Below are 17,195 nucleotides of genomic sequence, written 5' to 3' on the forward strand. Positions count from 1 at the left end.
ATAAGGATTTCAGGCAGACCTTCCAATTCCGTATTTACTTTTAAATCAGAAGAAAGTTATTTCCTATCCCCAGAGCATGTAAGAAAAAATGTCAGTTAAAAATGTTCATACCTTCATTCGAGCTGCAGTGCTTTCCATCCCACGGCTCCGAGTCTCTTTCCGTTTTTCTGCAACCTCCTTTTGCTTTTGGAGAGCATCCTTAAGACGTTTGTTTGCAGCTGCTGCCTAAATACAAATGGTGAGTGGCTATGCTGAAGAACATTTTAATTTGAAAAAAAAAAAATGTGTAGTTTTCAATTCCTAAAGGAATTGGGTTTTTATGTTGCCATGGACATGATAATGGATGGATAGCTACTGCTTCAGAATGCACAGGAGGATAGGAAATCCCTCAGGCTAAACTGTATGGCAATGTACTGCTAGTAGTCTGTTTTGTTTGTGTTAGAAAAAACTCTATTAGAAAGAAAAATTCACATTTGAATGGTACAGTTTTCAACCCAGGTTTTATTTGTTCACAAGCCATACTAGATAAAGAAAGAGATCAAGATTTTGGACTTACTCAGCTTGCATGGTGGTACATGCTCACAGTCCCAGCACTTAGGAGGTAGAGTCAGAAGGACTAGGTGTTCAAGGCCAGCCTTAGCTACATATTTCAAGGACAGCTTGAACTACATAAGTTCTGACCTCAGAAAAAAAACAGAAACCAAGAACAAACCCACTAACAAAACCAATCAAGGAAAATAATTCATGAATTTTGCAGGCCAAGATTAACATCCTGTTTCCTAAGATACGTGAGCATGTTTAAGATGATAAAGCTTGTGGCCCAGAAGATTGGCTTTTTTTTACATACCTCCTCAGTTTTACGTCTGAGCACATTAGACTGTTTCTGGAAGTTTCTTTCAAGTTTGAGCAGTTCATATTGCCTTTTACGATCCTGATAACAAACAAACAAACAAACAAACATATCTTAACTGATATTCAGGTAACTAAAATAAATCCTTAAACCAAGAAGACTTCCCAGATGTCCTTTATATTTAAGGCTTAGTACAATTCTATGAGTTGCTTTTATATTCTTTTATCAGAATTAGGAACTGGAAGTTCTAGAAACTAGGTTTGCATATACATACAGATCCTTGTCTTCCCCAGCTTATTGTTCTGTGGCCAAATTGTTTGTTTCTCAGACTTATGTCAATTTTAAATATTACTGTAGAATGTGAGATCTGAAAGATCATTCAATGAACAGCCTTGTCTACATAGGTTGCTACTGACAGAGCTAGGACTCAGGTCTACTGATTAATAAATAGATCAGTATTCTTTTATTCTCCACTGTATGAGGTGATTGGTCATATAACCCAGTGGTTGGGGAAAAAGGAGAAAGATACTACACAGGCAGATACCTATAAAATTAGGACAACTCCAGTAAAAGAAGCTTCTCATTTCTTAACAAATATAGCATACCCTGAATATAGCCTCTCTGCTCAGAAAAGAAAAATCAAGACCATGAAACACTAGGGGTATCACTCGCTTCAAACAACCACACACTGTGATCTCTAGCCCCCTTCCCTATCTTCCTAATCCATTAAGCTCTCCAGTTCTACTTGTTGCTTACCCAATGTGGGTGATGTGAGTGATCAGCCATTTTAGCCATATCTTTGCCAGCATACATACAAGAACTCTTATGAAATGGCCAACATAGTTGAACTATATATAAAATAGTTTCAAATTTTTTATTTTTAAGAGTTTGTGTGTGTGTTGCTGTGTACATACTTCTTGTACTTAAAAAATTATTCTGGCTTGTTTGCCTATTTGTTTTCTAACACAAACACACACAGAGAGAGAGAGAGAAAGAGAGAGAGAGAGAGAGAAGGCATGGAGTTTGTGATTATTGCATGAAAATTTTTATCAATTAAATAAAAGAGTCGAACATGCTGATTCTTGGTGCACTCGTTTTCATTCACCTTTTGAAATTATTTGATCCTGAAAATTACAACATATAACTGCTTAAAATTGGAGAGAAGTTTTGAAATGATACTGCATCCACGACAAATTAAAAGACTGATTATTTTTTTAAAAAAAGAGCTATTCATTTTACCAGTCAAGATTGCAGCTTAGGAGCAGAATGCTGGTCCAACAAGCATGAAGTCTTAGGTTTAATTCTGAGTAGCAGGGAAAAGAAGACAGCTATTCATTTTATACAACTAATGTGATATGTTTTTCTTACATTTTACTTGAAATTACTTCCCACTGCTGTCCTGAAAACTTTTCCCTATTTAACCCAGTGTCTTTTTTATTTATTGTTCTTACTTTTAACAACTTTCAGTATCATTAGCACTCCCAATATACCTTACTTCATCCCTTCTCAGTCCTAAAATTTTCATTCTGTGAGATAAAGATTCTCTTTATTTGTATTTATTTTTAACAAAAATGAAGATTCTTATCAATACAGCATATCCACTATTGTAAATTAATTTAGTACTTTACAGATAAGCCTTCCTCTTTTCTTTAGTGCTTTTATTGAGATAATTAATGCATGATACCACTTAATGACCTAATGTATGATTCATGGCTTTTGGCATATTCAAAGAGTTGATGTAAAAACCATCATCACAATCCAAGTGTTGCCACAGTTTCATTACCATAGAAAGAAATCTCTTGTCCTTTATGTAATGGCACACAACCCTGTCACTGTACTTACTATTTTCTGCCTATAAATATGCCAATTCTGGGTATGCCCTATAATATATTATATCATTATTTGTTAATGGCTTCTTCACTTAGCACAATGTTTTCAAGGTTCGTTCATGTGGCAGCATGTGCCAGTACTAAATTTCTTTTCATGATCATAATATTGCACTGTATGCATATTTTTATTTATCAGTTTACTTATTGATATACTAAAGCTTGCCTCCACAGTTTTGGTTAATAGCACTTATGCTCTATGAACATACACATACAAGTTTCACACAGGCATGTCTTTGAACCTTCTCAGTAGAAAGAACTAAGAGTGGAATCAATGGATCATAAATACCTGTAGATTATCTATCCTAACAGCCGACTGTTTGTCACAGCGGGTATACCACTTTGCCCATCCTACCAGCAAATGTGTGGCATTTCTAATTCTGAATCCTTGCCAAGCCTTATCTTTTCACAATAATTATCTTCATGGGTGTAAAATAGTATGTCACTGTGGTTTCCATTTGCATTTTCATGGTGGCAAATGACGCCGATTGCCTTTTGTGAACTCTACTGTTTGTTTAATCTTACAACTAGGCTATGTTTATTGAGTGGTAAGTATTTTTTAAATAAATTGTGCTTACAAGATCCTTGTTATTTTAATGACATGAATATTTTCTACTATTTTGTGTACTGACTATGTTCAAACTGGTATTGTTTACAGTGCAAAAGCTTTTGCTTGTTTAATATTATTTTTCTTTGACTGTCCTTTAGGTATCCCATTAAAAATAATAAACCTTTTACCTAATCAAAACTCACAAAACTATCATTTATGCTCTCTTCTAAGAGATTTGTAGTTTTAGCTCAAATATTTAAATTTATTATTTATTTTGTATATGTGTGTGCGTGCAGTTCTTTCCTAATATGTGGTTCCCAGTGAAGGAACTCAGGCTTGGTGAGAGATACTTGAACTATCTCACTGGGTCACAAAGAGATTTTTATACAGTTTAGTTTAATTTTATATATGGTGTGAGGCATGTCCCAACTTTATTACATGATTATCTTGTCAACTTGGCATTGTAGGATGGAAAGACTATTCTTGTATATATTGCTTATATGAAAATAAATGTGTGTGAAGATGTGTGGCATACATATGTGTGCACATGCTGGTAAAGGTGAGCCTCAAGTGTTATTTCTTAGGAGCAGTCCATCTTGCTTTTGAGACACAGTCTCACTGGGACCTATGGTTTATAGAACAGCCCAGGCTGGTTGGGTATTGAGTACCTCCCCTTTTAGAAGGCTATTATTTCTTCATTGTCTTGGCACCAATGCTGAAAATCAATTGGGTCACCAGGTCTGGTGTCACATGTCTGTAATCCCACAACTACCCAGGGGTTGGGAGAAGGCAAGTTACAGGCCAGTCTGCACAACTCAGTGAGACTGGGGTTGGAAAAATGAATATATTAAAAAGAAAACATGGGATAGGAAGGGGGAGTGTGGGAGGAATTAGGTAAAGAAATCTGGTAGGCATAAATAAGATCTAAACACACTGCAGTCGTGTATGAAATTTCCAAAGAATAAATCTTAAAAATAAGAAACTAAGTTCTGGCAGTAGCGGTCATATTTGTTTCAGCCTTTACTTTTTGATTGCTCTCACATTTCCATTTGAATTTTAGGATTTCAGTTGGTGGATTTCTGTGAAAAGGTCAGATGGGTTTTATTTACTTCTAGCACTTCTGACTGACCTTGGGGCCTCATACATGCTAGGCAAGCATTTTTAATCACTGAAATTTTGACTACAATTGTGTTGAATCTGCAAAGAGATTTGAGGGATAGTCTATATTTAGAATATCAGATCTTTCTGCTCATTAATATGAACTAGCTTTTCTTTTATTTGGTTTTTAAATTCAATGTTTTGTAGTCTTCAGAGTGAAAATTAGAAAGTTATTTTGCTAATTATTCCTAAGTATTTGTATTGATACTGTTTGAAACTGGATGGTTTCCCTATTTTTATATATACACAAATAAAATATTTCTGTGTTGACTGTGCTTATTTATTTATTTATTTATTTATTTATTTATTTATTTATTTATTTAATGTGTTGTGTGAATTTAGGTATACCTTGTTCCTGATGGAAGGGATGTTTTTTTTTGTTTTTATCATTAAGTATAACCTAAGATTGGCAGTAGGGTTTTCATATACAACTTTGTCAGATTCAGGAAATCATCTTCAAAGATTGTTTTTATCATCAAACAATGTTGGATTTTGTCAGTTCCTTTTTTGTCTGGTATGTGTGAAGATTTTGTATATGTGAGTGTTGGGGATTAAAGTTGGTGTGTGTGTTTGTGCACATGTGCGCACATGCTAAGGATGGAAGCCAGGGTCTCAAGTACTCTGAGTTTTATGGTAACTCTGTTTGGACCAGCAGAATGTCTCAGAGGGTGGTGGTACCTGCTGCCAAGCTCAAATACCTGGGTTTGATTCCTTGGACTCACATGTAGAGAAAATATACTACTGCAACTTGTCCTCTGATCTTCACGTATACGAGATAAATAAATATAAACAATAGTGGCTGGATATGGGGTGATTATTGCACTGTGATTTCTATGCGTATACATGTTCCAATAAACAACTCAGTTGTCTGATTAGTGTTATATATACCACACTTTCTTCTCTCTCTCTCTTTTTTTTTTTTTTGCCTAAGTACCATATAAAATAGTTTTGCTTGGTTTTGAACTGCTCATTGTTAAGGCTAAACTAAAAAAACAAAGAAACACAAAAACAACCCCCACAAAAGCCCAAAACAACAACAAAAACCCACATATAGACACTTAGAAAATCCTTCTGAAAAATGCTATGCTAAAAATCTTGATGTCTCAGCTAGATGGCTCAGTAGAAAAAGGTGCTTACTACCAACCCCGAGTTTAACCCCCTGAAATCCACATAATGGAGAAACCGACCTCTCAGACTGTGGGTGTCCTCATCCCTCTGCCCAATAAAATAAATATTTTTAAAAAAGATTTTGCTAAAGCGAGTTTTATATTTTTGATTCTTTGAGCTCTATATCCCCATGAGTGATCATCAGGAGTATGTATCCCCCGAAGACACCAGTTTCTTCAGAACTTCCCCTTGACAAATCTCTCATGTATTTAGGATTAGAAACATCCAAGTGGCTGAATTGTTTGTAAGATCTTTTTGCTGTTAGCACACCATCACTGAACAAAAGCAGAAAGTGTCCCTGCATAGAAATGGTCTCACAGCAACACTGAATGTGAAAAATGTGCTTCAACACATCTTCTGCCTTCTGCTTTATGTCTCATACTTTCTAGTCCTGGTTTTCCTTTACTGTTTTTTCTTCTCAAGTGACTATCTATCTTTCTTGTGTGTTGTTCTTTTTAGAATTATTTTATCTTATTTATTATTCTGTGGAGATATGCACCATGGCACATGTGTGGAGGCCATAGGACCATCTGTAGAGACAGTTCTATACTTCAATCTTTGTATGGCTCTGGGGAATCACTCAAGTTGTCAAGCTTTACTTGCAGAGCCATCACACTAGCCTATCTGTATCGTTCTTAAATGGCTTATTCCATATATTGAAGAAACCCATGCTTACACTGCACCTTCTTCCTAAATAGATAAGACATTATTAAAGGATAGAGCACATTTATTACTCAGAAAATTTCCATAGTACCTAGTCAAAAGTACCTTGTACATGGCAGACACTCAACCGAAAGCTGTTTAATTCGTGACTGTCACACATCTGGAGATATCAGATATCTGCAAAGAATATTTAGTATTTCTAACTCAGAGAAGGCTCATTCCCTGGGCCTTTGAGGAGCTTTAATTAACGTACCCGTTCTTTTAACTGGATTACTTCTTTGTCTTTTTGTTGCTTCCATTGCCTAAACTTCTGGGCATCATCTTTCATTTGATGCATTAACTGGACTCGCTGGTTTTTCATCATCTGTCATAACAAAACAAAACTAAGCCAAATCAAACAAAACCAGTGTATTAGTCACGTGCACTTTATTCTGGGCTGATGTACAGGTGTACAGGGTAACCATAAAGAGAGACAAGTCAGAGCTAAGTTGAGGTCAACCACAAATGCTCATTAGGTTTGCTATCTCTTGCTAAACTTAGAGTTTTCAAGTATAGACTATACAAAGACCCAAAAGTAAGAGAGCTAAATCTTGCCCCACATTTATTTTAGTTAATCTGAATCTCAAGGAATTCTTTTCTTTGTTTTTAAAGATTTGCTTTATTTTTTATTTTGCGTGTGTGAGCATGTGTATGTGCATGCATGTGTGTGTCTGTGTATCTATGATGTTAGTGAGGTGTTACATTCCCTGGAGCTAGAGTGATAGGTTGGGAGCCACTGGGTGTAGGTGCTGAGAACAAAATTTGGATTCCCTGAGCGAGCCATCTCTCCAGACCCTTAAAGTAAGGAAGAATTTTTTTGAGACAGTGTTTGACAATGCAACTCTCATTGGCCTTCAGTTCCCAACAGGGATGCCTTGTCTGGCCTCAGGGAGAGAGGGTGTGCTTAATCAGGCAGAGACTTGATATGACAGGGTAGGGGAATACAGGGGGATGGGGGAGGACACACAAATAAGAGGAAGGATGGAGGTAGAAATTCTGTGAGGAGGCACAAGGAGGATGGATGGACTCTGGGGGGGAGGAGTGGAGCAGGGTAGCAGTTGGGATGCAAATAAATAAATAGATAAAAAATAAATAAATAAATAGTTACATAGATCCAATTGACCTTGAATTTACAAAAAAAAAAAAAAAAAAAAAAAAATCCCACTGCCTCTGTATCCTGAGTTTCAAGTTGGAATTAAAGGTGGCTCCAAAAAATTATTTTCTGGGTTGGAGAGATGGCTCAATGGTTAAGAGCACTAACTACTTTTCCTAAGGACCTGAGTTCAAGTCCCAGAAAACACATGGTGGCTCACAACCATCTGTAATGAGATTTGATGCTCTCTTCTGATGTGTCTGAAGACAGGTATAGTGAACAAAAAATAAATAATTTTTTTTAAGATTTATTTATTTATTTATTTATTATATATAAGTACACTGTAGCTGTCTTTAGATATACCAGAAGAGGGCTTCAGGTTTCATTACAGATGGTTGTGAGCCACCATGTGGTTGCTGGGTCTTGAACTCCTGACCTCTGGAAGAGCAAGTCAGTGCTCTTAACCGCTGAGCCATCTCTCCAGCCCCAAAATAAATAATTCTTTAAAAAAGGAATTATTTTCTAAGATCATGGACAAATTCAACTATCAGCTATTAACATAGGGTAGGACTTATTACCCGTATCTCCTGGTTCAGCTTGGAGACAGTATACTCAGTGGATTCCTTCAGCTTCAGAAGTTTGGACTGTTCATGTACTTTCTTTTTCAAATCAGCTATTTGACCCTCCAGCTCCTGAAGACGTTTGCGATGGCGCTCACTCAACCTAAACGCAAGTGTGATAGGAATGAAATATCTTATTCTAAAATATAAAATAGGACACTCCTGGGACACACCTTGATATAGTCATCTAAAATAATGATTATAACCCACCCAATCAAAACTATTTCACTGATGAGAGCTTCATATCAGAGTAAAGCAACATATTTTTGAGTCTATACAATAAGGAACTGCTTCAAATATACTTTTCCCCACCACTCAGAGCAAAAGGAAGACACTGTGCATGAGCTGTAAGGGAATAATTCTGATGACGTAAGTTGAAGACAGAAAAGTAAACATTTATCATCACTCTAAAGAACATAAAGTTGAGATTCAAGATCAAATAAAAATAATTTGGGCAAGTTAGGCTTTTTCTAAGGTAGAAGTCTAAAGGAGGAGAGGCTTCTGATTGGCTTAGTCATATTCAAAGGAAATATCCCAAATCAAGGGATAGTTACATTGATTTTTAATTATTAGCTTGGACATTAATATTCACAAGCAGGGGCATAGAAATTATCTCAGAGGTCTATACATTATTTTCCAAATGTCAGCTTTCATTTAACTTCATATAAATTCTTTCTTGATCACAGCCCCTGTCTGTAAACTCTAAATTCTACTTAGTCTTAACATAATTCTTAATCACTGCTAAAAGTTATTTGGGCAGTAGTTGTTTGCTTTACTACAGAATTGTTTTACTGTCATCCTGAGATGCTATTTTACTAGGGCTGGAGAGATGGCTCAGGAATTAAGAGTACATGCTGCTCTTGAAGCTGACCTGAATTCAATTTTCATCATCCACATTGGGTGGTTCACAACCACTTGTAACTCCACGGACAGGGGATCCTGTACCATTTTCTGGTCTCCATGGGCAACTGCACTCATGTGCACATACTACCCCCCCCCCAATTAAACATAATTTTAAAAAAAAGTAAAGTCTCAATTATTTTTCTTGTATCTAGGTTTCCTTTCCCTACCTACTATGATAAAATTGTTTAGGGGCAGTAAATGGGTCTTCTATTTCTCTAGTCTTGACAACTCATCTTACATATGGCAGGTACTTAGTTAACGTTTAATGACTATATTCTTACTTGGCTTGGTTGACATCCTTTTTTGCTGTTTGAAGTTCAAGAACCAATTCTTTTTTTTCCTTCTGTAGACTGTGGACTTCCAATTCTAGATTTTTAATATTATCCTAGAAACAGTACAGGTCAGAAAAAAAGAAAAGTTTATATAGAACACAAAGATAATTGCTTCAGCATTCTGTCTCTAGTAACCATTAACAACAACACATGGTCTCATATAGTTCTGGCTGGCCTGGAACTTGCAAACTGGCATCAAACTCAGAGATAAGCCTGCTTTTGTCTCTTGAATGTTTGTATTAAAGTTGTGTACAACCTCGAATTATTTTTATTAATTTATTTTTCCTTCTTTCCCCTCCCACTCTCCCCCTTGCTTCTTTTAAACAAACAGGGCCTTAGTATAGAGGCTAGGCTGGACTCTTTCCTATACTCATGCCTTCACAAGGACTAAGGTTATAGAGATTCCACATCTGGCTTTATGAATTAAATTTTACTACATCAATTGCATACTACAATATTTTTCCTTTTGACTTGAGAATAAAATTGTGTGGTATATATATATGTATATGGACTTGAAGTTCAAAGGCCTGGATCTGAATATTAACTATAACACAAAGCATATCAGAAACAACCCCTTTTATCCCTAGTTTCTATGATGAAAAGAGTTAATATAGTAGTTCTGAGACTACTATCAATAAAAAGGGTTCCTTGCAAGACTGACTCTTTGATTGTGCCTGGTAACTTTGATTTTTGGTAGGGCCATCCTTGTCTGTAACAGTGGCTCACTTACGATTAAACTATGTAAATACTGCAATTTTTCCCAGAACACCTGTCTTCTATCAGGGGTTATAAATATTATGGTATGCACTAGACAAAGAAAGCCTATATGATGGACCCCCGAATGCTTAGGGTCAGGGGGTTCTGTCCTGGTAAAGAATATTTCACATATAATTAAATAAATGAAAGAATAAAAAGTCTGTGGAATCCACTGGGAAAGGATTTTTGGAAGCTTGTGTTTGGATACTGGCTTTTTTCTCTTTCCTGGTTTTATTTTGTACCCTTTCCATAATAAATCTTTACTGTGACTATGAGTACTTACTGAGTCTTTTGAGTCTTTCTAGTGGGTTATTAGATTTAGAAATCATCTTGGATTCTCTCAAGTTTTTCTACCCGTATTAATAATGTGAACCAGGTATACTGGTGCATGCTTTGAGTCCTAGCTACTCAGAAAGCTGAGGCAAAAGTATCACTTGAGCCCAGAAGCTGGAGGCAAGACTGAATAAAATAGCAAGAGCCATCTCAAAAACAAGTTTAAAAAAACAATGTTTTCTACACTAATATTACTTTATAGGATTGCTAAAAAGATAAAACGGGATTAAATGGTAAGGACATTTATAACCTATAAAGAGCTATATGAACTTGGGTTTTTTTTTTTTTTTTTTTTTGTTTTTTTTTGTTTTTGTTTTGTTTTTGTTTTGAGGCAAGATCTCTTCTGGTCTAGAATTCCCTATGTAGCTGAGTCTGACCTTGAACTTTTAATCTTCTGGCCTCTGCCTCAAAGTGCTAGGATTACAAGCTACCAAACCCAGTTGGTTTATCTGGTGCTAGGGATCAACCCTGGGGTTTTATTCATGCTAAGTAAACATGCTACCAATGGGGCTATATCTTCAGCCTTCAGTATTCTTATATTGGAACTTTCAAACATCAATTCAATAGCAACTGCAGTTCTACATGCATTTATGTAGTAACTTTCAGAAACTGAAATTTAGATGTTTTCTAGGCTGTAAAAATCCCTTTGGTCAGATTTTATCTTGTCCTCACAACCAGAACCAAAGAAAATTGACTAAGTCAGTGGTTGAGAACCAAAATTACATGAAGGCTCAGGATTAATACAGGACCGGCAGAAAGCAGCAAAAACAGGTTGGAGGCTATATTAAGATTTCTAAATTTGCTAGAGCTCTTTTCTAAGCATTAGGCCTAGCCACTCCAGTATAAGCAATGGAAGTCATTATCATTGCTTCATAGTTACCCTGCATATTTAAACTGGTTGGTAATAAAAGAAAATAAAAAAGTACATGCAAATGCATTTATATTTAATTATGATCTCCTATAAAAAATAATTCAGGTAACCCATATAAAAAGTAAGACACATTGACTACTTCAGCCCTGCCAACATCTACCCTCCTCTTTTCAGAAGGAAATCATAGCTTTTTATCTTCCAGACATTTCCCTATTTACATATGTATATTTTACATATTTAACATTTTATATATATGAGTGCGTGTGTGTGTGTATAATACATGGTAGGAAAATACTTCGTAGTTATGAGATGGCTCACTAGATAACAGTACTTGCTATAAAAGCCATGTGAAGATAGAAAGAAAAACCCAGCTCCACAACGTGGCCTTCTGACCTCTGCAAACATGTAGCAATTCACACATGCATATTTCTTAAAAAGAGAAGTGGTGATTTCCATGTGATTCAAAGGTATTACTTTTTATTAAGAGTTAATTTTCTTGGTTTTTAGGGGGAAAAGACTAGATATTATTACTGAATTAAGAGATACACCACATTATTTATATATGCTTCCTTATAGAGTAGGAAATACTCTGGTGGAACGAGCTTCCCATTTCTGGGTAGTATAAGAAGAAGGACTAGACAAGGTAGACAACGCAGTGGGAGAGGATGGACTTAGCCTCAGAGACTTGAAGTGCCAGGGTGGGAGGATAGTCAGAGGGTCCCACACACTCAGAGGAGAAGGGGAGGGGGACTAGGAGGGGGTAAGGAGTGGGATGTAAAGGGAGTAAGTAAAGCAAACAAACAAAGAAATTTAAAAAGCCAAACTAATAAAAACAAAAAAGAGAGAAACTTAGTAATCTTTTATTGATCCTGGAAAAGTCAGAACCACATTTGACCTGAGAAAGGCTGCATTGTATGCCTTAAATCACAGATAGACAACTGACCTACATATTTAACCTTTCTCCTGTAATCCTGCCTAGAATGATGCAAAAAGTTGTGTAAATGAGCAAGCATGAAGAGTAGGCAGTCAATATTGAAGACATATCAACAGACTCTGGGAAGAGAAAACAGTAACTGCCTTCTGGAATGGAAAAATGTTAAAATATGATTTCTACAGGATGAATGCCAATGAGCAACACACTAGTTTGTATCATGGAAAGACAGAGAAGAGTAAAAACTTCCTTTCTGCAGTGATGAAACTTTCAGGCTGCATGGCCAGCCCGGATCTAGCTACTGAAGACATGAGGAGTCATGTTGCTGACCTGTGTGAAATAAATGAGCACAGAGACCACAACATTCCCAGCACTGTGCCCACATAGCTCCAGGCTGAGAAGAAAAGAGTTCTGTAGGGTAACTAAGGAACCCAGGAGAAGTGTATGCATGGAAAACTTCCTATTGGCTTGTCTCTCTCTTACATTTGTACTGATGGCCAAAGATCACCAGAAATTTGAAGAAAGGTTCTTAAGTAAAAGAGAATAAAACATACAAAAGAAAGGAAATGTGGAAAAAAGAAGCAAAGAAGAAGAATAAAGTTTTGATAGGTTTTAATTCCTAATCTTAGATATGGACACTACATCCACAAAAAGATTTCTATAGCAAGAACAATTAGGAACATCAAAAGGATCTTGGGAGTTAGTAAGCAAATAAAAATAGTCACCAGAAGTGGAAGGAAATCTAGAGAGTGGACAAGGGTTTAGAGAACAGGAAGGAGGCAGCAAGAAAAGCAGAGTGAATTATCTGAGTAAGGGCAGCTGAAGAAAGAAAATAGAGTGAAGTGACAGTACCCAAGGAAACAATAAGCCTAGCATTGTGAGAGCATATGCTACCTGGGGCCAGAAAAAAAAAAATACTGAGTTGCCAGAGGGAAAAACTCTAGATCACCAGATACTTCTTATCAGCAACACTGGAAACAGACAATGGGGAAACACTTATCTTTTCATTACCAAAATTGTCTCGCCAGTTTGCTTTCCCCCATTTAATATGGTACACATGACCAACTGCTGCACTAGAAAAAAGAAAACACTTTACTTGGTACTGGAATTGAATGGGCTGTAGCTGGTTGTCATTCTGAGTCATCTTCTTAGCCAGGGCCTCTTTCAATGCAAGTTCTTTACTCAATTCAATCAGCTCCTTGGACATTTGAGCTTGACGTAGAGCATGTTGGGTGCTGAAATCATCAGAAGACCTGCTGGTATCTGGACTGCTTTGCACCTGCTGAGAAAAGATAGATAATAGTTTTGTGATAGTTACTCTTGGTTGTCAATTTGATTACATCTGGAATTAACTAAAACTGAAAAATCACAAAGCACAGTCTATGAAGGATTTTTTTTTTTCACTTAACTGTATCATTTGAAGTGAGAATACCCACCTCTGATATGGGTCACAACCTCTGCTGGAAGCCTAGATAAAGGACATGGAAGAAGGAAGCTTGCTCTCTGCCTGCTTGTTCTCAACCACACTACACAGTCCATTCCTCCACTGGCATTAGAGCCTACTTCTTCACGATTCTGGCATGTACTGAAGACCAGCCGAGACATCCAGCCTTGTAGACTGAACAATTACTGGATTTTTGAACCTTAGCGTACATAGGCAGCTGTTATTGGATTAGCTGGACCACAGCCTATAAATCCTTCTAATAAAGCTGTGCACCCCATATACAAATTTAAGAGAAGCAAGAAGCTGGAGTTCCTTAGGTACTTTACTCTCTACATCAGTTTTCCATCAGCAATACCTGTGCTCTTTCACTATTGTGGCTTCTTATATGCTATTGGTTCAAACAGCTGAAATTAATTATGGAGCGTATTCCCTTGCTCTTAAAATACTCTGTAACATGTACAAGTTTTCTTGTTCTTTGTTATACTAATCTGACAAACAATCCTTACTTTCATTTCATCTCAAGGGGCCCCTAAAGAGGATAGTACACTGGAAATGTTACGTTGGAAATGGAAGAGTCACTTATTCTGACATGGCTGACTTTTATCACCTAGTTTTTCTCCTATCTTGCTTCATTCAGAATAAGGAACTACTAACGTGCATTTGTTTCAGGGTTAAAGGTTGCCTCAAGAAGCCACTGACTAAACTTTCTTTTCTTTTTTTTAACCTTACTGTGCAACCTTCAGTCAAGGTCAACAGCAGATGCACCTTAGCTATCCTTGTGATCTTAGAACACTCAAAACATTTTCCTCCTTTTTTTTTCAGCCCATGATCACTGCATCCGTAGTAAAATATATTCAGAAAACATTCTCCTGCAATGCTTTTTGACTTTGTCATAATTACCTAATTGGTTCCTTTCCTTGTTTTAACTTCTTGGGTAATTGATGCAGAACTAGCACCTCATAGAAAAGAAGTAAGTCAGACTGAAAAATAAAACATGATGCCCCTGAGAGGCACTGCTCATTACCAGTTATAATCAGAAACAGGGCTCATCCTTGTATGAAGTATTATGAAACTGAGATCTTAAAGATTTCAGAATTTCTAGAGGATTCTATGACTAATGGTAATAACCACAGATCCTCTCCATAGTTGAATGATTGATCAATTCTAGGAAGGTTTAGAAGCGGCAGTGAGAGCTCCAGGGTTCACACAAAAGGTGTCAATTACTTACAGTGTCAGCTTCCCCTGCACTATCAATGGTGGCACTCATGCAAGCAACAGCTTCGTCCTGTAGCAAAAAAAATACAAAAGTGAAATTACAAAATGTTTTTATACTGGTTATCTGATTCTAAAAGTTGATATTTTAGAAGTATACACAGAAGTCATTTAAGGTACTGGACTGGTTTTGTAGTCACAGATACCCTAACAGCTACGTGTTCCCATTTCCAAGCTCTCGGGGGTCTTTCTTTTTTCAAAAGGGTGATTATGTAGTCTCTGAGAAAACAAAGTAAGGTCTCCGTGGTAAGAAGTCAAAGATCACCAAGGCAGAGTGAAACATCTAACCATTCTAATAGGTCAAAACTGAATCCATTTTATAGATGGCCGCGCTTTCGTTTTATGCTTCGTTTTATCACTCCCTGTCCATGGAGGTAGAAGCCCAGGCACGCCTGCGTAGACAAACCATCAAAAACCAAACAGAAAAGAATGGCAATGCATCAGGAAAGTGGGTGGAATTAATTTGTAGCATTGAGTTTTATAGCCAGTCAAGATAGAAAGCTCTTATTCCATAAGGAAATCGATGATGTCCTAATCAGTATGCTGGGGACAAACGTGTATTCATCAAGTCACACAAATGTCCTATGAGCTCTGCTCCTCACATATGAAGGTGCTGTAGGTAGTTAGTAGGAGAGAAACAATAAGCACCTCAGCAGGTTAAGTCCCCTCCTAGAGAACGGCTAATCCTTTTGGGCACTGGAACAAACACCTAGAAATGTAACCGAAAACTACTTATTAAGAGAAATTTGTTTCCAGATGATCCTCTGAGCAGGCTGTTCTCATCACTGAAGTTTACGTGTTACTTGGCACTGTAGCATATACATCCCTGCTTCTACACCATTGATTCTGAAACCTTAGAAACAAAGTTTTATTCTTGGGAAGTCATGTGGTAAAGCAGTTTAGAGGTGAAAGAATTGTTGGCTTCTTAGCAATGAAGGAATTTAGAGTTAAAACATGCAGAGTCTGTATCAGTTGTGTGAAAGAACACATAGTTGTTGCAGTCTTGGTTATCTTAAAGGTTAGGAGATGGTTCTTTAATAAGAGCTATTTGTAAAGCATTTCCCTTGGCCTGCTCAGAAATCTCTAGCCAGTGAGGATCAAAGAGAACTCAAAGGAAGCGCCAGTGTTTCCACATTCTCATCCTTATGTTCAGCTTTGGCAAGCCTCCAGGTGTAGGGCACACTAAGTCCTTTAAAATGGAGCACCAATCTAGGATTGCTTAATGATGGCCCTTTCTTCTCTCCCATGTTCAAATTTCAGTATATTTATTTATATAACTATCATAGATTATAAAGGATTATAACACTGTCTTATTTGACTCCATACCCCCATTTTGATATAGCCACTTGCAATGTAGCTCAGGCAGGCCTGGGACTCATGTAACCACTCTCAAACTCATTGTCCTCTTTCCCCATGTCCCAAGATCCAGGATTATAGCAGTCAACAAAACATCCAACCTAAAGTCTTTTCCTGGCACCTTAAAGAGGGTCAAGATCAAACTATATGACTTTTGGCCCAGTGAAATTTTACAATGCCAACATTTCAGCTCCTGGCTATGGTGACGTGTTTTGTATAATCATAGAATGATTCTGGTTTCACAACTCCAAGTGTATAAATATGTAGCGATGGAATTTATTTCAGTCTAACTATCCTTTTCTCTTCTTTGACCAATCTAAGACTGCAGCTTACAACCTCATTAAAGTAAAAGATACTATTTACTCAAGGTCATGGGATGAAAAGCAGGGTAGTTTGTTTACACTAAACAGCAGAGCCTTCCTGATGAAGCATGTGCTTGGAAAGGGCTTGCTAAATACTTTTATGAACTCTGCTTTGAAGGAGGGTATCTATCAGACAAAAATAGTACTTGATTCTGCAGGAACTCAAATGACTGCCTGGATTTCCTCACAGGATACTGCAGCCAAAAAAGCTTATTTCGATTGTATTTTAAGGGTACAGCTTGGTACCTAAAGCCCCAGGAGGAAAGTCCAGGAACAATGGTTGCTTTCATAACTGAAATTGGGGTGTTCACCTGTCACTTAAAATAAAAATAGTTTTAATTCAGAATGAAGGGCACATGTACTTATATTTGAAACACTTTGCTTTTACTGTTGTAAGTGTTAATAAAAGCCAGGGAGATACATTGTGTATTTTAAAAAGTTAAGCAACTGGGAGGGTCTTCAGACAATAGAGAAGGAAAACTGATTCAAGAGTCTAGCAGGAGCCTTGGTTAAAAGGGTTTACTCTGCTTAATTATGATGATGGATGGAAGCCAATAACTTTATCAGCTTGTAATAATCTTCAGCACTCTCCAACTGTGTGTGCCAAGT

General features: G+C 36.9%; 1 protein-coding gene across 1 annotated transcript in view; it reads right to left on the minus strand.

The window, feature by feature from the left end:
• Positions 1–17,195, minus strand: part of LOC308416108 (chromosome-associated kinesin KIF4-like) — a gene marked incomplete at its 5' end in the record, with an annotated part of 74,914 nt that overhangs the window by 12,218 nt on the left and 45,501 nt on the right. The window contains 8 exon segments of the mRNA XM_080942588.1: positions 112–225; positions 848–931; positions 6,528–6,638; positions 7,985–8,129; positions 9,211–9,314; positions 13,249–13,434; positions 14,825–14,881; positions 16,733–16,832. Of these exon segments, the coding sequence (XP_080798714.1) occupies positions 112–225; positions 848–931; positions 6,528–6,638; positions 7,985–8,129; positions 9,211–9,314; positions 13,249–13,434; positions 14,825–14,881; positions 16,733–16,832 (901 nt within the window).

The sequence above is a fragment of the Micromys minutus genome (assembly GCF_963924665.1).
Source record: "Micromys minutus genome assembly, contig: SCAFFOLD_112, whole genome shotgun sequence".
NCBI lineage: Eukaryota > Metazoa > Chordata > Mammalia > Rodentia > Muridae > Micromys > Micromys minutus.